The sequence below is a fragment of the Rattus rattus genome, chromosome 8 (genome assembly GCF_011064425.1).
Source record: "Rattus rattus isolate New Zealand chromosome 8, Rrattus_CSIRO_v1, whole genome shotgun sequence".
In the NCBI taxonomy this organism is placed as follows: Eukaryota; Metazoa; Chordata; class Mammalia; order Rodentia; family Muridae; genus Rattus; species Rattus rattus.
Window position 1 is genome coordinate 31,565,764 of NC_046161.1, and position 22,544 is coordinate 31,588,307.

General features: G+C 38.0%; 2 protein-coding genes across 2 annotated transcripts; both read left to right on the forward strand.

The window, feature by feature from the left end:
- Window positions 1–6,619: 6,619 nt before the first annotated feature.
- LOC116907395 (olfactory receptor 145-like) lies at window positions 6,620–7,564 on the forward strand. Its single transcript, XM_032910348.1, has one exon. The coding sequence runs from the start codon at window positions 6,620–6,622 to the stop codon at window positions 7,562–7,564; it is 945 nt and encodes a 314-aa protein (XP_032766239.1).
- Window positions 7,565–21,208: 13,644 nt separating this feature from the next.
- LOC116907740 (olfactory receptor 145-like) lies at window positions 21,209–22,153 on the forward strand. Its single transcript, XM_032910877.1, is given in 1 exon segment — window positions 21,209–22,153. A coding segment is annotated over 1 exon segment (945 nt).
- The last annotated feature ends 391 nt before the right edge of the window (window positions 22,154–22,544 follow it).

Consider the following 22,544-nt stretch of genomic DNA (forward strand, 5'->3'; position numbering starts at 1 on the left):
CCCTTGAAGTACAACTATTCCCAATTATCTGAGGAATCATCAAATTGATTTCCAGAGTGCTTGTAGAAGTTTGCAGTCCCACTAGCAATGGAGGAACGTTCGCCTTGCTTCACATCCTCACTAGCACGTGTTGTCTTTTGAGCTTTTGGTTTTAGCCATTTTGATGGGTAGAAGGTGGAATCTCTGGAGTAGTTTTGCTTTGCATTTTTCTGATGACTAAGGGCTTGAACATTTCATTGAGTGCTTCTTGGCCATTGGCTATTTCTCTGTTGAGAATTCTTTGTTTAGCTCTGTACCCCATTTTTAATGGCTTACTTGCTGTGTTGGTCTCTAACTTATTTAGTTCTTTATGTATTTTGGATATTAGTCCTCTGCTGGATGTAGTGTTGGTGAAGATCCTTTTCCATCCCATAGTCTGCAGTATTTCCTGTTCTTTCACAGTTTCTCATTTCCAGAATTGCCTCAGTTTGTCTTTTCTTTATTGCTTCTATTTCCACTTTTGGTGCTTAAACAGTTTTATTCTTTTATTTTTACCAGTTTGATTGTATTTTTCTATATTTCTTTATATTTTTTTGTTTTCTCTTTAAGGACCTCTACCTATTTGGTTGTATTTTCCTGTATTGCTTTGCAGGATTTATGTATTTTCTCTTTAAAAGCCTGTATCATTTTCATAAGATTAGATTCAAGGTCATTTTCTTGTGATTCAGCAGGTGCGTTAGCACATCCAGGGCTTGCTGAAGTAGAATAGCTGGTTCTGGTAGTGCCATATTGCCCTGGCTTTTGTTGATTGTTTTCTTACACTGGCCTTTAGCTATTGGAATTGCCTGAGTATTGGCAGGCCTGACAGTCTCTGATGGGAGCAGACTACTGTGTTTACAGGTAGCACAGGTAGTCTAGCATGTCACTAGACCTCTAGGATTTCAGGTTGGTAAAAACCAAGTGTGACAAAATAAAATATAATAAGATGAAACAAAACTTTCATATCAAAGTTAGACACAGAAACCCAAGATGAGGAAAAGAGTTCCAAGAGCAGGCAAAAGACTCAGAAATCCTCTCGTTCTCATAGTTCTCAGAAGTCCAATAAAAATACTAAACCAGTAGCTATAATCTACACTCAGAGGACTTGGTGTGGACCCACGTAGGTTCTGTGCTTGCTGCTTCATTTTCTGGAAGCTCATATGCACCTTGCTTAGTTGATTCAGAAGGCTGTGTTCTTCAGGCGAACTCCAACCCTGTGACTCTTACTATCCTTTTGCCTTTGCTTTCATAGGATTTTATATATTCTGAGGGGAAGGATTTGATGGAGACATCCAATTTAGACTTCTGTATAAAATCTGGTTGTGGGTCTCTGCATCCACTCTCATATGCTACTGGAAGAAACCTCTTTGATTAAGACTAGACAAAGCACCAACCTACGAGCATAGCAAAATATTAACAGGAATATTTATTTATTCATTTATTTATTTTAGACCAGTTTTTCATTTCTTTTCATTATTATTATTATTCTAATTATAATAAATAATTAGGTTTTTACTCTAAGCCTTTGGGCTATGCAGTGTCTGGTTCTTGGTCACCCAAACAGTGTTGAGAATGGGCTCCTTTTTGTGGAGCATGCCTTAAGTCAAATCAAACATTGGTTGGTTATTCCTACAAGTTCTCTGTCACCACTGCCGTAGCATATTTTGAAGGCAGGGCAGGTTGCAGGTCAAATGTTCTGTGGCTAGGTTTGTGTCCATATTTTTCTTCTGGTAACATGCCAAGTATCTTCCCTCATCAAAGGGACCATGAGATTTAGGTTACTCTAAGCACCAGTTCGAATTCTCCATGTTCAATGAGTTGTATGAGTGTCAACCTTAGCAATGGGGACCTGATATCAGTTTGCAAAGAGCAAGCTTCTGACCTAGCATCAGCCTCTGTTGTTTGGGAATCTCCATGGAAACTATTTGGCCAACAACTTAACTGAATACAATGCAGTTTTGTCACTGAAAGCCTTGTCTGGCTACAAGGCATGGCCAGTTGAGATTCCATATACTCCATGACTAGGAGTCCTCACTAGAATCACCCTCATAGATTCCAGAAAGTTTCTACTGAGCTAGATTTCCATACCATCACAGGTGCTCCCCAATTACAGCCAAGTCTCCCTGCCCTTTCTTCCTCTATCCTATCGCTCATGCTCCAGTCCTTAATTACATCCAGTCAAATCACAAAATCTATTCTATTTCCCCTTCCCAAGGATATCCATGTCTCCATCCTAGATCCCTTGCTCTTTGCCTAACCCATCTAATGAGTATAGTTTGCTTATCATTTACTTAATGATTAATAACCACTTAAAAGTGAGTAAATATAATATTTCTCTGGTATGGTCTGGTTGACTCAGGTTTATTTATTTTTAGTTAGTGCCATCATTTACCTACAAATTTCATGATGTCATTTTTATCAGCTATGTAATACTCCATTGTGTAAATATGCTACATCTTCTTTAACCATTCCTGTGTTGAGGGACATATAGGTTGTTTACAGTTTCTGACTTTATGAATAAAGATACAAAGAACACTTTGACTCTAGATTGCTTTTGGTAAGATGATCATTTTTACTATGTTAAGCATACTGATCCATGAGGGTGGGAGGTCTTTCTATCTTCTGATATTTTCTTCAATTTATTTCTTCAAAACTTGAAAATTTTAAAAAGAATTTACTAATGACACAAATGCTTGCTCACACAAAAATAATTTAGAAAACCTTAGCTTACTTTCTGACATAGCTATCCAAAGATCTAGTCCAAAATTCAGTTTGTAGCAGAAATTGAACTTAGTCATTTCCTCACTTCTAAGAGTTAATCAATAGTTTCATATTCATATAAAGAGCCAGAAAGTTGTGAACCATTATTTTTATTAAAGCAACCCATACTTATCTCATTTCTATTTTAGATGACTCTTTTAAATACACAGCCAAACGAAACTGTACAAAAGACTTTTATTATAGTTCTCAACAGAAGCATTCAGATGATGCAACATGTGACTTCACCTTCCCATGCACACATCAATTACTAAACACTACCAGGAAGTGTTGAAAAAAAAAGTTTAGTGAGGGCTACAAGGATGATCATTGTGCATTGTAGAACTCTCACACTTTACTCAAGATATCTCATAGAGTATAAGTGATAAATACTAGGTGGGGCAATCACTGACCTTATGCACACTGTGTGTTAGTAAACATTAATATTTTTTGTTTGTTTGTCTGATACAGGGCTTTTCTTCCTAGTTAGCCCTGGCTCAAATGGAGCTCCCTATGGCTAGCCTTGGACTTAAAGATATGCTTACTCCACCTTCTGAGTGTTAGAATTACAGGCATGCATCTCCATATTAAGCTTTTAATATTATTTCAGTTTTAATATTTATGTAGGAAGGCTGGCATGCCTCCTACTATTGGAGCTCCCATGAGTCATTGCACATATTGTCTGAGGAAGTCGACCTCATTTTGGATCCTGGAGAACAATGGGACTCCTCAAGATCATTGAAAGCTACTAAGATATATGGAGAGTTTCCTATTTAGAACAATGCTATTTGACCCCTACTAAGAGTTAGCACATGTAGCGTATAAGACCTAGAAGGGCCCAGAAAGGATTCCCTCCCTCCCTCTCTCCCTCCCTCCTCCCTTCCTCCCTCCCTCCCTCACTCTCTTCTTTCTTTTACCCTCCCTTCCTCTTTCTTTTACCCTCCCTTCCATCCTCTCCCAGGAAAGGGAGACTTGATTTTCTTTTTTTTTTTTTTTAATCATTCAAGCTTTCTACTTGATTGATTAGAGTTACTCCAAGAAATTTTATATTATTTGAGGTTATTGTAAAAGGTGTTTTTTTATAATTTATAGCTTAGACCATTTGTCACTTGTATATAGGAGAGCCACTGATTTTTTTTTTTTTGAGTTAATCTTGTACCTAGCCATTTTGCTAGTGTTTATCAACTGTAGAAATTCCCTAAGCAGATCTTTTTAGGGTCACTTATGCTTACTCTCATATCATCTGCAAATAAGAATACTTTGACTCTTTTCTTTTGTAACTCCTTGACATTCTTTTTTTTTAATCTTTATTAACTTGAGTATTTCTTATTTACATTTCGATTGCTATTCCCTTTCCAGGTTTCCGGGCCAACATCCCCCTAATCCCTCTCCCTCCCCTTCTCTATGGGTGTTCCCCTCCCCATCCTCCCCCCATTACTGCCCTCCCCCCAACAATCACGTTCACTGGGGGTTCAGTCTTGGCAGGACCAAGGGCTTCCCCTTGCTTTTTCTAGGCTATTCATTGCTACCTATGAGGTTGGAGCCCGGGGTCAGTCCATGTATAGTCTTTGGGTAGTGGCTTAGTCCCTGGAAGCTCTGGTTGCTTGGCATTGTTGTTCATATGGGGTCTCGAGCCTCTTCAAGCTCTTCCAGTCCTTTCTCTGATTCCTTCAACGGGGGTCCTGTTCTCAGTTCATTGGTTGCTGCTGGCATTCGCCTATGTATTTGCTGTATTCTGGCTGTGTCTCTCAGGAGAGATCTACATCCAGTTCCTGTCGGCCTGCACTTCTTTGCTTCATCCATCTTATCTAATTGGGTGGCTGTATATGTATGGGTCACATGTGGGGCAGGCTCTGAATGGGTGTTCCTTCTGCCTCTGTTTTAATCTTTGCCTTCTTATTCCCTCCCAAGGGTATTCTTGTTCCCCTTTTAAAGGAGTGAAGCATTGGCATTTTGGTCATCCGTCTTGAGTTTCATGTGTTCTGTGCATCTACTCCTTGACATTCTTTAGTTGCCTTATTGCTCTAGCTAGAACTTTAAGTAATGTATTGAAAAAATATGGAGAGAGTGGACAACCTGGTCTTCTTTCTGATTTTAGTGGGATTGCTTTGAGTTTGTCTCCATGTAATTTGGTGATTATTATTGGTTTGTTTTAATTTTCCTTTATTTTGTTTAGGAGTGTCCTTAGTATCCCTAATTTTTCAGAATTTTTATCAAGTATTCAGAATTTTTATCAAGAAGGGGTGTTGGATTTTTCTGCATCTAATTAGGGAATCTGCTTTTTTCCTATTTCAGTTTGTTTATATGATGAATTATATTTATTGGCTTATGCATACTGGAGCATCATAGCATTCCTGAGATGAAGCCTACTAGATCACGGTAGATAATATTTTTAATGTTCTTAGATTTGGTTTGGAGTACTTTTGCATCAATATTCATGAGGTAAATTGGACTCTAATTCTTTCTTTGTTGAGTCTTTGTATGGTCTGTTTATCAGAGTGATTGTGGCCTCATGAAATGAACTGTCAATGCTCTTTCATCTGTTTCTATTTTTGGGATAATTTGAGGAGTATTGGTATTAGCTCTTTGAAAGTCTGGTAGAATTAATTCTGCCTCCCCTAGCCCAAACTTTTGGTAGGAAGATGTTGAATGACTGTTTCTATTGCATCTATTTCACTAGGGGTATAGGCTTATTTTAAACTGTTTATCTGATCATGATTTAAGTCAGTACATGGTATTGATCAAGAAGATTGTCCCTGAGGGGCTACTTATACTCACATAGATGTCCCTAAACTCTCCTACTTACTGGAAGTGTTGACATTATTCATTTATAAAAAGAGAGAGAGAGAAGGAAAAAATGTGATGAGGGGATAGTGGAAGATAGAGGAGGAATGGAGGTGAAATCAGGGATGAACGTGACCAAAACACACTGAACACATCTGTAAAATTTTTTAAACAATAAAACAAAACAATACTTGCTACTTCCAATAAGCCAATGTCATCATTATTGAACAAATCTGTAAGAACCATAACAACAAAGCCTGATCTCTTGGGAAACACCAGGGAAACACAGTTTTTTCCAATTTTAATTAGATTTCTATAATTGCAGACTCATAAAACTCTCTTGGGTCAATTACCAGACATCTATTATGACATTAATAAATGTACTTACCAACTTCTGATCTTGAGAAGACATTCTGGGCAATACCCCCATCAAAGGTCATGATCTATAACCCATGGCTTTTCTTAATTAGGAAGAATGAGGGCTCTGGATCTCCAGTCCAAAACTAATTTTTCTTATCACTAGAAAGCCAAATGTAGTAACAGTAGAAAAAAACATTATTTTTTTTTCTGGTCTATACACTGTACAGCTCATCAATTCCATATGCATTTGTTCCTCTGTGAGGACAGAGGAGAAAGGTCAATAGGTCACTTCTGTGGTCTGTGTACACAAAGGTAAGTATTGAATGCATGCACGTGGTTATTTTATTATGTTTTTCAAAACCACTTCTGACAGAGTCAGTGAAACTCTGATGTGCCTGTAGTTTTTCTTTTGATTTTATCCTTGTACCTGTAGTGGGAGGTGAAATTTCAAGGTAGAAGAAGAACAGAGATGCTACAGACAAGAATGGCCATTGGTGCACTGAATATTATTCCTAAAGAAAGGGCTTTCCATAAATTTATGGTTATTTCTGTACCTTAGCCCCCCCATAGAATGTAGAAAACAGAGTCAAGAGCTTGATTTTTATCTTTCTTTTCTTTATCTTATTTTCATTTTAAAAGGGTAGGTTGGAGAGGGCTTGGATTTTGTTGTAATGTTATTTCTTTTACTCTTCTCACAGATATGACCCGGGAAAGAATGGCTTTAGGAAATGATTCTTCAGTGAAAGAATTTATCCTGCTGGGCTTGACACAGCAGCCAGAGCTTCAGCTACCTCTTTTTTTCCTCTTCTTGGGGATCTATGTATGTTCTGTGGTGGGGAACTTGGGCTTGCTTGTTCTGATTGTTTTGAATCCTCACCTGCACACCCCCATGTACTACTTTCTCTTCAATCTTTCCTTTGTTGATTTCTGTTACTCCACTGTCATAACCCCCAAAATGCTAGTGAGTTTTGTGAAGCAGAACATCATCTCTCATGCTGAGTGCATGACTCAGCTCTTTTTCTTCTGCTTCTTTGTTATTAATGAATGCTACATTTTGACAGCAATGGCCTATGACAGATATGCTGCCATCTGTAAGCCCCTGCTTTACCAGGTCACCATGTCCCATCAGGTCTGCCTGTTGATGACAGTAGGTGTGTATGTATTGGGGTTTGTGGAAGCCATAGCGCATACTGGCAGCATGGTACACCTGACCTTCTGTGATGGCAACATCATTGATCATTACATGTGTGAAATAAATGCTCTTCTAAAGCTCTCCTGCACAAGTACTTCCATCAATGAGCTGGTGGTTTTTATTGTTGTGGGTTTTAATGTAACAATGCCCACCCTGACTATCTTTATTTCTTACACCTTGATCCTTTCCAATATCCATAGCATCCATTCTGCAGAAGGTAGGTCAAAAGCCTTCAGTACGTGTGGCTCCCATATAATAGCTGTTTCTCTTTTCTTTGGAGCTGCAGCGTTCATGTATCTTAAGCCTTCTAGTGCATCTGAGGATGAAGATAAAGTATCTACCATTTTTTATACCATTATGGGCCCAATGCTGAATCCTTTTATCTATAGTATAAGGAATAAGGATGTCCACATTGCTCTGAGAAAAACGTTGAAGAAAAGTATGTTTATTTAAGTAGAATCTGTATTTGTTATGATAGTAAAAATCTGAGTTTGATTTTTAACTAGAGAGAGGACTGGAGAGATAGCTTAATGACTGTGGATTTGCTTATAAGCACAAGACCCTGGATTTATATCATAGCCTTTCTAATCAGCAATAGCAAAAAAAAAAAAATTAAAATAAGATCAGAACTTAAAAAGTATAATGAGAACAATTTCGATTCAAATATAGCTAATGTTATGCAAAATTAAGTTAATTATCTGGGAAAATTCAGATAAAGCATGATTAATCCATTACCCTTTCCAGTACAGAGAATAGTTTATCCTGTAATTTCCCAAAGCCATTTATATCTTTTCTCAGTATTGAAAACTGAATAAACATTTTTTTTGTGGCTAGCCTTAGAAATGACAAGGATTTAAGTACAAAACTCTGGATGATATTAAACTCAGAATTGGTAAGATTCTGAGATTTTTTTAAAATGGACACATTTACTTTCTATTTTTGTCAGTGTGTCTTTGGAGAGTCAGCTTCTGTTTCATGCTAGGATCTTCCACCAAGCTACATCATAAGCACAATTGTGAAGTCTTTGATTAGAATACTCTAGAAGTTTTATGTTGCTGTGTCACTGAGATACTGATTTCAGAAGTCTTTGAAAAAGTAACTCAATAATTCAGTTAATAATATTCTGGGAAGAGCTTTAGGAAATTTCATTTTAAAGGTTTATAGTTTTTTCAAAGACTGAAGTAAGGATAGGAAATGCCCTTTTCACTGTCTTTTCTCTATATCCTTAAGTCAGTTTGGTAAAGAGAAGTTGATGAGTTGTGATTTCAGGAGGGCTGGCCCCAGTTATAGGGGTGCAGGAAAGCCCGAGTGTTGACTAGCTGAGAGATCTCTCAGGCTTACATCCAAGGCTTTTAATTGGCCCACCTAACAACTACTTGCTGGAGTGCATGAAGGGACCAGTTCTACAGATCTAAAACAACAGGACTTCCCTGATACAGGGCAACAATATTATATCTAAGAGGAATTTCCCAAAGGTTCCTGTATTGATAGAATAGCAGAAGCCAGAGGCCTGGTAACAGACTAATGAGTTACTGCAATGTATGTCTGCAAGCAAAGAAGTGTGGACGAAAATGATATACTCACTTTTTTTTCTCTTGAGAAAGGATTGTATTGTGTAGCCCAGTATGGCCATGAAATTATAATCCTCTTGACTTTGTCTCTTAAGTATCTTAAGATTATGGCTTGTACCAGTACTTCATGTTTACAGTTTTTGTGTTGATGATTGCCTGCTGAAAGTTCCAAGAGAACTGCCATTGTTAGTATCTGTATAAGCAACTGATCATAGCTGTTGGTGTCGCTGTCACTGCAATTGATTTGGGGGAGAATCTGTGTTAATATGCACTTGGAGTTAATGCAGGATCACTTCAGGTTAACATATTTGTATGAAAAATATATTTAACATTATAGTTGTTAGATCAATTTAAACTAATATAGAATGCAAATATAATTTGTCACATATAACATATATGAATAAGCATATGGAGAAAATAACCAAGACCATATTTAAAAGTAGCTAAGGAAATGATTTGTTCTATTGGGAATGAATGTAGTATCCTCCCATGACAGAGAAGCACAAACACTCACGAATAACCATCCAGTTTGAGAGGATTTTGTTGGAGAAATAGTATCATAATTACATATTTATTTATTCATTTAATGCAAAGCAATACCCAGGAAATGAAGTCATTATATCTGAGACTCATTCACAATATAGTGTGATATTAAAAGCTTTATTTCTGAAGACAGGATACATTGTTAAGCCATCTGTAAAACAGGAATGTACATGTACATGTATAAATGGATTCTCCTAATAAGAATAAAGTAGAAATTCTAGGCAATAGGCGATTTCGTGCCAGTGTACGTTGACAGCCTCTTTTTGTCTCTTAGAGACATAAAACACAGCATCAGACCTTACTAATCTTGATGGTTCTGTCTCAGTGCAGTTCCCCACTGTCTTAAATTTCTTTGTAGACTAGTGGTTGTCATGAAGAAGCTTTTGCTGATGTCCCATTCCCCATGACAAGGGAATGATTGTAACAGTACTAGGCTCTAAATAATGTGGTTAGTTTAAATAAATTTTCAATGATAAGGTTATCCCTAAACCAATCTGTCTAGTGTCCTTATACAAAAAGAAAGTGGGGACACATATGCATTAAGAATGGACATACACATAGGAAGAACCAGATGAAAACAGCAAAAGCAGTTATCTGTAATCCAAAGAAAGAAGAAACCTCAGAAGACTAGACACAGATGCCACTCTTGATGATGAACTTCTGGAAGCCAGAACTGCAAGAAAATTATCTCCTTTTGTTTAAACCATCAGTATATTGTACTGTTTAAGTTTTTATTTTTTTATGGCAGACAAAAGGAAGTGGCACAGTGGTAAACTTACCAAATTTCTAATCGTTTTTGTATCAGGTATTAAACATACAACTTTACACATGCCACAAGGTGGTTTATTGTTGTGCTATATATAGCCATTCCTCCTTTTAATTTTGTGTATGATACAATTTCTCAATGAGTTACCCATAAAGACCATGATCCCTGCCTGTGGTCCAGGTAGGCCTTGAATGCAGCATGCAGAATTGTTAGGATTATTGGCATGAATCATCAGCTCCAGCTACATTATATTGGTAAGAGTCTATGGTTGTAAGAAAAAAAAAGAAAGTGGAACAAAGGAACAAACAAAACTACCAGTTGTGGTGTATACATTGTATTACATACTGTAGCCCCACAAACGGGAGTCTGAAGCAGAAAGATGATCAGTTCAAGTCCTTTCTTAAAACCACAAACTGAGTTACAAACTAGCACACGATATATAAGGAAACTGTGTCTTTCAAAACCAACAAACCAACCAACCAACCAACAAGTCAACAAAACCACACAAGCAGTCATCAAACCAATAAATCATGTAAACAAATAAATTAGATAAAACAAACAAACAAAAAAACCCCAAAAATCATAAAGAAGAAAAAAGTAAAACTGTCATACAGTCTGAAACCTTGGAAAGATGCAATTTTATTTAAGAAATATAGTTTTAAGTTGATGAATAATAATTGCACATACGTAAGTGTAAGACTTCTAAAGTGACTTGTATTGATTGCCTGAAAGACAAATGGGGAACTGTGACTGGGAGAAGAAGGGAGATAGTCATTTGAGTTGAGAACACAAATCTAGGCTCCCAGAGAAAGAAATGATAGTTTCCAAAAATGGCTTCTGAACAAACATACAGTACAAAGGCTGATGTGTCAAGCTTAGGCTCCACTTTATTACCATGTAACAATCCACAGGCCTGACTGAAGAGTCTGTGCTTTTAGCAAAAGTCTATGAAAAGTTACCAGGCCACTATCATCACTATAATGCACAAACCAGGAAGATATTTAAAGAAAAGCTAAATGAGGGAATACACATTACATTGTTCACCTGTATGAAAGCCAAGATTAGTGATTTTTAAGTTAACTCAAAGCAAGAGAAGCTACAGGGTTTACTTAGAATTCAAAACAATGTAACAATCAGATTCTTTAAAACCCCAGGAAGTGTAGAGAGAATATTTTATAAGCATCATCTGTCAATAAAAAAGTTGATGGCCAATGAACTTAGGCAGGAAATAGGTGGAACATTTATGGGACAGTGGGGAGAATTAAGGGAGTCAGACGCAGGATTTAACATGGAGCTCTGAGAAGGAGATGAAGGTACACCAATCATGAGGCTGAACTTAGGTTAGAATAAGGAAAGATCAGGCTGACCGTGTGGCATCATAGAGTGAGTTTGGCAGTGTTCCTTCTCTTTCTATTTTGTGAAATAGTTTGCGTCGTATTGTTGTAGCTCTTCTTTGAAACTATGTGCTAAAACCATCTGGCCTTGGCTTTCTTGTTGTTGTTGGGAAACTTTTTATTTATTTATTTATTTATTTATTTATTTATTTATTTATTTATTTATTTATTTTTTAAACTTGAGTATTTCTTATTTACATTTCGAGTGTTATTCCCTTTCCCGGTTTATGGGCCAATATCCCCCTAACCCCTCCCCCTCCTCTTCTGTATGGGTGTTCCGCTCCCCATCCTCCCCTCATTGCCGCCCTCCCCCCAACAATCACGTTCAGTCTTAGCAGGACCCAGGGCTTCCCCTTACACTGATGATCTTACTAGGATATTCAATGCTACCTATGAGGTCAGAGTCCAGGGTCAGTCCATGTATAGTCTTTAGGTAGTGGCTTAGTCCCTGGAAGCTCTGGTTGGTTGGCATTATTGTTCATATGGGGTCTCGAGCCCCTTCAAGCTCTTCCAGTTCTTTCTCTGATTCCTTCAACGGGGGTCCTGTTCTCAGTTCAGTGGTTTGCTGCTGGCATTCGCCTCTGTATTTGTTGTATTCTTGCTGTGTCTCTCAGGAGAGATCTACATCCGTCTCCTGTCTGCCTGCACTTCTTTGCTTCATCCATCTTGTCTAATTGGGTGGCTGTATATGTATGGGCCACATGTGGGGCAGGCTCTGAATGGGTGTTCCTTCAGTCTCTGTTTTAATCTTTGCCTCTCTATTCCCTGCCAAGGGTATTCTTGTTCCCCTTTTAAAGAAGGAGTGAAGCATTCACATTTTGATCATCCGTCTTGAGTTTCATGTGTTCTAGGCATCTAGGGTAATTCAAGCATTTGGGCTAATAGCCACTTATCAATGAGTGCATACCATGTGCGTTTCTCTGTGATTGGGTTAGCTCACTCAGGATGATATTTTCCAGTTCCAACCATTTGCCTACAAATTTCCTCCATGTGTACTCATTGGTTGGTGGTTCAGTCCCTAGGAGCTCTGGGGGGATTTGGTTGGGTGACATTGTTCTTCCTATGGTGTTGCAAACTCCTTCAGTATTTTCTTTAACTCCTCCATTGGAGTAACCTTGTTCAGTCCAATTGTTAGCTGCAAGCATCCTCGTCTGTATCAGTAGGGCTCTGGCAGAGCCTCTCAGAAGACATCTATATCTGGCTCCTGTCAGCAAGCACTTCTTGGTATCAGCAATAGTGACTGGGTTTGGTGGATGCTTTTGTGATGCATCCCCAGGTGGGGCAGTCTCTGGATGACTTTCTTTCAGTCTCTGCTCCACTCTTTGTCTCTGTATTTTCTCCTGTGAGTACTTTGCTCTCCATTCTAAGAAGGAATGAAGCATCCACATTTTGGTCTTCCTTTCTTCTTGGGCTTCATATTATCTGTGATTCTTTTCTTAGGTATTCAGAGGTTTTGGGCCAATATTTATTTATCAGTGAGTGAATACCGTGTGCGTTCTTTTGTGACTTGGTTACCTCCCTCAGGATTATATTTTCTAGTTCCATCCATTTGCCTAGGAATTTCATGTAGTCACTGTTTCTAATAGCCAAGTAATACTCCATTGTGTATATGTACCATATTTTCTGTATCCACTCCTCTGTTGAAGGATATCTAGGTTCTTTCCAACTTCTGGCTATTATAAATAAGGCTGCTATGCACATAGTGGGGCATATGTCCTTGTTATATGTTGGAGCATCTTTTGGGTGAATGCCCAAGAGTGGTATAGCTGGGTTCTCAGGTAGTACTATGTCCAATTTTTTTGAGGAACCTCCAGACTGACTTCCAGAGTGGTTGTTACCAGCTTGCATTCCCCACAACAATAGAGGAGTGTTTATATTTCTCTATATCCTTGTCAGCATTTACTGTCACCTGAGTTTTTGATCTTAGCCATTCTTAATGGTATGAGTTGGTATCTCAGGGTTGTTTTGATTTGCATTTCCTTGATGACCAAGGATGTTGGACATTTCTTCATGTGCTTTCCAGACATTTGGTATTCCTCTGTTGAGAACTCTTTTTTTTAGTTCTGTACCCCATTTTTAAATAGGATTGTTTGATTCTCTGGAGTCTAACTTCTTGAGTTCTTTGCATATATTAGATATTAGCCTCTATTGAATGTAGGATTGGTAAAGACCTTTCACCAATTTGTTGGTTGCCATTTTATCCTATTGGCAGTGTCCTTTGCCTTATAGAAGCTTTGCAATTTTATGAGGTCCCATTTGTTGATCTTAGATCTTTGAGCATAAGCCGTTGGTGTTCTGTTCAGAAAGTTTTCCCCTGTGCTTAGGTATTCAAGGCTCTTCTCCACTTTCTCTTCTACTAGTTTCAGTGTATCTGGTTTTATGCAGAGGTCTTTGATCCGCTTAGACTTGAACTTTGTACAAGGAGATAAGAATGGGTCAATTTGCATTCTTCTACATGCTAATCTCCAGTTGAACTAGCACCATTTGTTGAAAATACTGTCTTTTTTCCATTGGATAATTTTAGCTCCTTTGTCAAAGATTAAGTGACCATAAATATATGGGTTCATTTCTGGGTCTTCAATTCTATTCCATTGATATACCTGCCTGTCTCTGTACCAATACCATACAGTTTTTTATCACTGTTGCTCTATAACACTGCTTGAAGTCAAGGATGTTGATTCCCTAAGATGTTCTTTTATTGTTGAGTTAGTTTGACTATCCTGGATTTTTTGTTATTCCAAATGAATTTGCAAATTTCTCTTTCTAACTCTATATAAAGAATTGAGTTGGAATTTTGATGGGGATTGCATTGAATCTGTAGATTGCTTTTGACAAAATGGCTATTTTTATTAGATTAGCATGGAGAACTATGAACTCTATATTACATGACCAATTGCCATGGTCTTTACAGTGGTGGTGTTATGGCCACTTGCTTCAGGACAGGAACCAGGTCCAGAGCAGAATCAAACACCTACCATTCTCAACTATGAGAATTGCCAGGGTTTCTTATTCTGCTCAACATTTCCAGTTTTTCTGTTTTGTGAAATGGCTCTACTTGCCCCACATTGGGTTATCTCCAGGAAACTCACTTGCTTGCCAAAGGCTTTTCTAGATGGCTTCTGCCATGGCAGATAGGCTATAAGAAGAGTTGGAGATAGAATGAGGGTTAATACAACCAAAGCACATTGAAGTTATCAGAAATATGGGGGGGGGGCAACAAACAATAAAGGTTTGTAAGAGCTGAGGTTGTGGTGGATAACTTCAAGCAAAGAGGCAACTAACACTAAAGGTTTTTTGAAAAGCCCTGTAGAAGTCTACTACTGCAGATGTTTCCTAGTACCTCTGTCTTAATTAAAGACATCACTGCCAAGGTGCCTTACTTAGGCTTTACTGCTGTGAACAGACACCATGACCAAGGCAACTCTTATGAGGATAACATTTAATTGTGTGTCTTAGTTAGGATTATACTGCTGTGGACGAATTCCATGACAAAGGCAAGTCTTATAAATGACATTTAATTAAGGCTGGTTTAGAGATTCAGAGGTTCAGTCCATTGTCATCAAGGCGGGGAGCATGTTAGTATCCAGGCAGGCATGATATACGAGGAACTGAGAGTTCTACATCTTGGTCTGAAGGCTAACAAGAGAAGACTGGCTATCAGACAGATAGGACAAGGGTATTCAAAAGCCCATGCCCACAGGGAGGCACCTACTCCAACAAGGCCGCTCCTTCTAATAGTGCCAGTACCTAGGCCAATCATACACTAACCATAACACAAGGCAACTCTCAAAAAGAAAAACATTTAATTGGACTTGACTTACAGTTTCAGAGATTTGGTCCATTGCCATCATGGCAGCAAGCAGGTAGACAGGGTGCTAGAGGAGCCAGAGCCCCATATCTTGATTCATAGGTAACAAGGAGACTGGAATTGGTTCATGCTAGTGTAGTTTGAACATTTAAGACTTCAAAGTTCCACCCAACAGTGAGAAACTTCTAACAAGGTCAAACCTCCTCCAATAAGCCCACAGTTCCTAATTGTGCCACTTCCTATTTGGCTAAGCATTCAAATACATGAGTCTATGGGGGACAAATATGTTTAAACCACCACAGCATATAACAGGATTTTAAAAGAGGTCACCATATCATCGAGGAGACTACATCAAGTAGACATTTTATATAACCAAATAAAACCTCTTGTACCAGGAATGGGTTACAGCTTACATTGTTGGCCAAAAGGGTCCAATAGGTGCCTCACCCCAACATAAGAGGCTATTGCCAAGGCTATGGCTTCCCTCAACAACCTGATATGAAGACCTTATTGATGACACTGCTTATGCCATTGAACATGAAGGATCCAGCTAGTACCTAGCTAGAAGCTTCACTCTACTGACTACTTTTGGGAGCGATGCCCTTGAAGCCCTCCATTGTTGATGTTATTATTATGGTTAGAATTAAGTATGACTGGGTTCATGGAAAATCCCCAGCCAGCTGCAGAAGACTAATACAAATCTGGTGGTCAAGAAAAATAATAATATGATAAAGTCCTGCTGACTAATAGATATGACAAACCTGTGACCTCTCTGACAACCTGTCAACATCAGCCTACTCCCTGACCACACGAATATTGTGTCCTTGGCCTGCGTAAATGTTCCTTACTTCCCCCCTCCCTCTGTTACCCATGTTATGGTATAAATTCAGCCTTGGGGAAAAATAAAGTTGTTGCCTTGATCAGACTCTTGTCTTGGCGTCCCTCTTCACATCCCTTGTCCCCCATTCTCTTCCAGGTACCCCCGGGACCCTTCACTTACAGACTACCATTCATAGTCCTAGAAGATACTTTGTATGTTACTGGAGGAGAAAAATGACTAAAAATGAAAATCAAAAGAGAATTAATAAAACAAAGAGGTTCTTTATCATTTATATGGATCATATATTCATGAATCACCAAGTCCCAATCACTATGGGACTTCAGTGAGTGTTCTGAAGGGCACATTTCAAAATTTCCCTAAAGAATTTTTGGTCCCTTAGTAATTTTAAAGAGTCAGGAATACTTGGGATTCATTTTAGTAGTTTCTGTATTTCTTTATCTAAATAGAAAAATAGAAAAATCAGCAATTTTGAGGACTTCTGTTTTTCTTTATTCTTTTTTCTATGTTTATCTATAGACTTCATTAATCCTGTGCTTTGTTATCTAGAAAATGACCTGTGCTTTTGATATTTTTGACATTTGTTTATGGATTTATTTAGACTTGTTGATACATTTCTCTACTTCAAACCAAGTACTGGACTTTCATGTCCAGTTTTTCAAGATTAAATTTAAAAACCTGAACAAAATTTTACTGTTTCTCACTTCTGCTTGTGGCAACACCACAAGTCAGTTCTCAGGCTAGTAGTATCTTGGAGGCTTTGTTGCTTTTGTTTTCTTGTATTCTTTTTTATGAGAAATCTTACTGATCCTTCCATGCAGTGTCTCATTTAATCACTTATGTATTTATTTTATCATAACGTCTTACATCATAACCTTTTATTCTGGGATCTTCCTTTCTTTTTCTTATTTTTTCTTTGCTACTTTTCTATACTTTCTTCCTTGCTTCCTGACTCTCACCTTGTTCTCTGCTCTGACTTATTGCATCTGCAACTCACACTACTTCCCTCTCTATTGCTAGTAATTTTCACAGTACTTCCTGGCCATATCAGTTTTTCTAACTACTGTAGATATTTTAATTTTGTGCCTCAAAAATACAAACTTTTAATGAGTCACAATGATATTATAAAAGGAAGAGAATTTTGACTATGGAATTTCAGACCTTATTACACTTCACTCTTATAAATTTTCCTGTGAGCACTGTCTGTGCTACATGTATATGAAAACAAACTGAGTACTCTCAGCAATTTTTCAGAAAATCAGTATGACATTCAGGGATGAAAGCTATAATTTTTTCCTAAGCTTAGTAGCTCTGATATGGAGTTCACTTTCGTGGCCCAGGAGATACCCATGGCTCTGCATTCCATAAGAATGTCATCTCTATTCACATTTTGATTTGTAAAGGAAAACATTGCCACGGTATAATCTTTTTCCTGTGAGGCAAATATTCTGTGTAGTATGTATTGTTAGAAACTGGAAAAGGATCCTCGTTTATTGATTCTTTTATACATATTCATAGAGTATCCCTACCTATGCCACATTTAATTGCTTTAGGTGCTTCAGAAGTAGCTCAGAAGAAAATAGCCAAAATCAGTTTGACATTATGGGCGTATTTTAAGATGTGTGAGATCTGTGAAAGAAGACAGCACATAAAAAAGCACATAAGATTTCATCTAGTAATGGAAAGTATGGAGAATCCATAGTATATGAGACATCTTTTTCATACTTTTCATTTGGAGAGTGCCTAATGTGGCAGTAATAAAATGTATGTAGAACTGGAGCACATGTGATTTGGAGGAAGAACATAGAATAATGGAGGAGTCCATGGGGGCGAGAACAGGAGATGGGAAGGAAGACTAGATGGGGAGTTGGTAAAGGAATAACTTACACTAAAGACCTTTTAAAAAGTCATGTGCAAACCTACTATTGTGCAAGATTCCTAAAATATATCCATATATAAATAGAGTTCAAATGAGGTTGCTTTGTAATTGAAAGAGTGTCTTACTCTTAGATACCAGAGGCTAACAAATAAAAACCTAGTACCAATAATGAGCTATCACTTTTAGAGTTGATTTCCAGCAGTCCTCCACAGAGGACTCCTCAATATTACAGTTAATTTTTAATCCCCTTGATTACTCTCAAATGAATAATTAGACCCTAATGCAGAAGACACCACATATTTAAGGCATAACAGAGAAATATATTCAGATCTATATAGAGTTGACTTGTCTAATGTCTCACTCTTTTAAAAATATTCTGCGTCTATGTGCTTTTATGGTCTTATTTTCTTATATTCGTTGGTAACTTCATACAAGAAAAAATGGATTACCTATATATAATCCCAAAGTAATTCTATCATGTAGACTTGAAAAGAAGTTATGAAAATTCTACTTGCATTATATAACCTTATCATAAGCACTCATTTTCCCCAACATGATTTAGACTGGTGAGAAAGTAATTCTTTCCTGATAGTTCTCTTTAACCCTCCTGTGTAATTAAAGAGTTAGCAGTATGTATTATTACTTGACAATCATTCATGTCAAGTAATAAGAAGTTGGGGGATGAATCTGGCATTACCCAGATTTTATACTACTAAAGTTCTATACATGCTATCAAGGGAGAAAAGTAATAATCCCCTTTACCCAGTTGTCAATCATGAGAATTACGTTAACAGCTGATCTGGAAGGACATATGCATAAGTGTTTAGGGAATTACTGCTTTTTGATTGGATTTCATGTGTGCTCCATAGACAGCATTTATTCTTAATATGTTTCTTGGGGCTTTAGACTAGATATGCCCTTTGGAATTACCTATAACTATTTCTTTGCTGCAGATATAGCATTAAACTGACTCCTAATGACTTTCTATTACACCCATAGATTATTGTATTTCTGAAACCTTCCTCAGAGATGCCTCTTTTAGCAGTAAATGGTGATTAATAGAGATATCTACAGCTGGTCAACAGGTAGAGAATAGAAGACTGTGAGTGCCCAGTCCTTTTTTTTTTTTTTCCGGAGCTGGGGACCGAACCCAGGGCCTTGCGCTTGCTAGGCAAGCACTCTACCACTGAGCCAAATCCCCAACCCCGAGTGCCCAGTCCTAAATGGGACCTCCATATCATACCCTGTCTCTCAAGTCTCAGGGATCATTAGACGTAGGCCTGGAAAGACTGTAAGAGCCACAAGTAAAAGATTAGTATATTATAACAATATTTTCAGAACTCAACTGGCTTCATGTTCAAATTAACTCACAGATGTTGCCATGGTACGAATGAGAGCTGGGTAATGTCAAGCCTGTCACAATCCAAGGAGGTGGGGAAAATATGGTCGTGAAGTTCTATCTCTGACTGAGGAAATATTTATAATGGTTACTGGTATAAACATAGCAATCTTTCTTCAAGTATGCACTACCTGAGATGCTATCTACACTAAGTAGTTGGCCTTACACTTACATACATATCAGCAGTGCTTGTGGACTCAGTGGAAGAAAAGAGAAAGGAACAGATAGGTAGATTGATGTTTATATGCAAGTGAGGGCTGGCACAAGTGAAGCGGAGGCCTGTAATTGGACAGTGAAAAAGTGGGTTGGGCACAGAGTTTTGGTAAGTGGAGAGAGAGGAAAAAGAAAGAAGGAGATGCAAGATGGAGACAGAGAAGAATGACCCATGTTCATGTGGCCTTAAATGGCCATAGGTAGTTATGAATATTACTTAAGAGACTGATTTCTATAGGTCAATTTATCTAGGTGGCAGTTTATATCTTTATCAATTGGCTGTGAGTTTATGGATTGAGAATTTAACATATAAATTACATATATTTAACATATAAATGATTGCTAAATTACAGCTTATTGAGTCTTGATTTTAACAGGTTGCTGGGAGTTTAAACTATAACTACCACGGGACGGTTGCTGTGAGTGAGGGCAAAGTCCAGGACAGGGAGCTATGATAGGTCAGCCATTGCTGGACCCTAGTGTGCTGATTTTACCAGGTAGCTTGGACCAGAGAGTGCCTTGCTGGCAGAGAGACAACCAGGAGAGGGCAGCTAGCAATGGGAGCCGAGAGACTGCTGGGGCTAGAGGATAACTAGAGATAACGCGAAGTGGTGCCACAGTAGAATCGGCTGCCACTGAGATGAGAATACCCCGCAGATGCCATATGGCCCTACGGTGCCAGCACTAGTACAGGATAAAAGAAATCATTTTTTAATAATTACCAAAACACAGATAATGTGGTGGGGAGGCAATGATAGGAGAATGGAGGAGGAACTGGACTGGGAGACATCAGGATGAACTTTAGCAAAACATATTGTATAAATACATACAATTCTCAATTAATGAAACAAAATGATATTATATACCCCTAATGAGCAATGTTGTTACTATTGAGCTAACTCATACCATAGCAACAAAACCTGTTCTCTTGGGAAAATACCTTGGAAACATATAAACCTTACAATTTTTAATCAGGTCCCTAAGATTGCAGACTCATAAAACCCTCTTGGGAAGTCATTAGCAGGTGACTTTTAGGACATTAGTAGATGCTATTCACCAACCTTTGTAGTACATAAGGCATTCTGAAAAAGCCATCATCAAAAATCATGTTTCAGAATTCATGATATCTTAGAACCTGGAGGAATGAGGGCTCTGAATTTTGCAGTCTAAAATTAATTTCCCTTCCCATCTAGAACCAAGTCTAGTAAAAATAGAAGATATTTTTCTTTCTATATAGGTAGGATATTAACCCTTACTACTATCCATGCAAACTGTACTTGCCCTTCTATGAGAGTAAGAAGAGTCAGTAAGGTCACTTGTGGCTGCTTATGTACAAAGGTAAGTATTGGATTGGATGCCTGATTTACTTCCCCACAAATTACCTCTGAGCAACATAGTGAGACTTTCATGTACCTTGTCTTTTCTCTTTGGAGATTACCACTGAATCTCAAGTAGGAGGTGGAATTTCAAGGTATAAGTGGCACCAAGATGCTACAGAGGCAGTAGTGGTCATATTTATGGTTATTTCTGTACCACAACTCCTGTAAAATGTAGTAAACAAAGGCACAGAGAATTGTGAACTTGAATTTGTTCTTCTATTTTGGTTCTTAGTCTCATTTTAAGGTGGTAGACTGAAGAGTTATAGGATTTCATTTTAATGTTATAATTTTTACTGTTCTTACAGATATGACCTAGGGAAGAATGGCTTTTGGAAATGGCTCTTTAGTGAAAGAATTTATCCTGCTGGGCTTGACACAGCAGCCGGAGCTCCAGCTGCCTCTCTTCTTCCTCTTCTTGGGAATCTATGTGGTCTCTGTGGTGGGGAACCTGGGCTTGATTGTTCTGATTGTTTTGAATCCTCACCTGCACACCCCCATGTACTACATTCTCTTCAACCTTTCCTTCACAGATTTCTGCTACTCCACTGTCATAACTCCCAGAATGCTGGTGGGTTTTGTGAAGCAGAACATCATCTCTCATGCTGAGTGCCTGACTCAGCTCTTTTTCTTCTGCTTCTTTGTTCTTGATGAATGTTACATTCTGACAGCAATGGCCTATGACAGATATGCTGCCATATGTAAGCCCCTGCTTTACCAGGTCACCATGTCCCATCAGGTCTGCATCTTGATGGCAGTGGGTGTGTATATGATGGGGTTTTTGGAAGCCATTGTGCTTACTGGTAGCATGCTAAACCTGACCTTTTGTGACGGCAACATTCTCAATCACTATGTGTGTGACATACTTCCTCTCCTGAAGCTCTCCTGCACAAGCACTACAATCAATGAGCTGGAAGTTTTTGTTGTTGTCGGTATCAATGTTATAATGCCCACACTGACAATCTTTATTTCTTACACCTTGATCCTTTCCAACATCCTCAGCATCCATTCTGCAGAAGGTAGGTCAAAAGCCTTCAGTACCTGTGGCTCCCATGTCATAGCTGTTTCTCTTTTCTTTGGAGCTTCAGCGTTCATGTATCTTAAACCTTCTAGTACATCTGTGGATAAAGATAAAATATCTACCATCTTTTATACCATTGTGGGCCCAATGCTAAATCCTTTTATTTACAGCATAAGGAATAAAGATGTTCACACTGCCCTACGAAAAACTTTGATGAAAAGGAGTTTTACCTAAGTAGAATCTATATTTGTTATGAAGCTAACATCTTATGGTCTGTGAGGTTTACACTTTCAGAGGACTGATTGGAGTAGCAAGTAATAGGCATAAGATTTGCTTACATTCAGGAGTTTGACCCACAGTGTTTTAAACCAACAATGAGAGGAACTAAAATAAGAAACATTTTATAAAACAACTGTGAAAATAGTGTAGAATCAAAATTATTTCACAAAACAATTAACATGCAAAATTAAGTTAATTATGGATGAAATGTCAGAAGTAAAGACAGTGAAGGATAATTAATCTATCATCCCTTTAGGGTAGAGAGAATAGTTTACTTATAATCGTCCCAAACATCCATATCCTTTTCAGTATTGAAAACTGAACAAACAACTACCAATCAGCCTTG

Bases quoted from the DNA above. Each gene is read 5' to 3' on its own strand.
- LOC116907395 (XM_032910348.1), top strand. From the start codon at position 6,620: ATGACCCGGGAAAGAATGGCTTTAGGAAATGATTCTTCAGTGAAAGAA.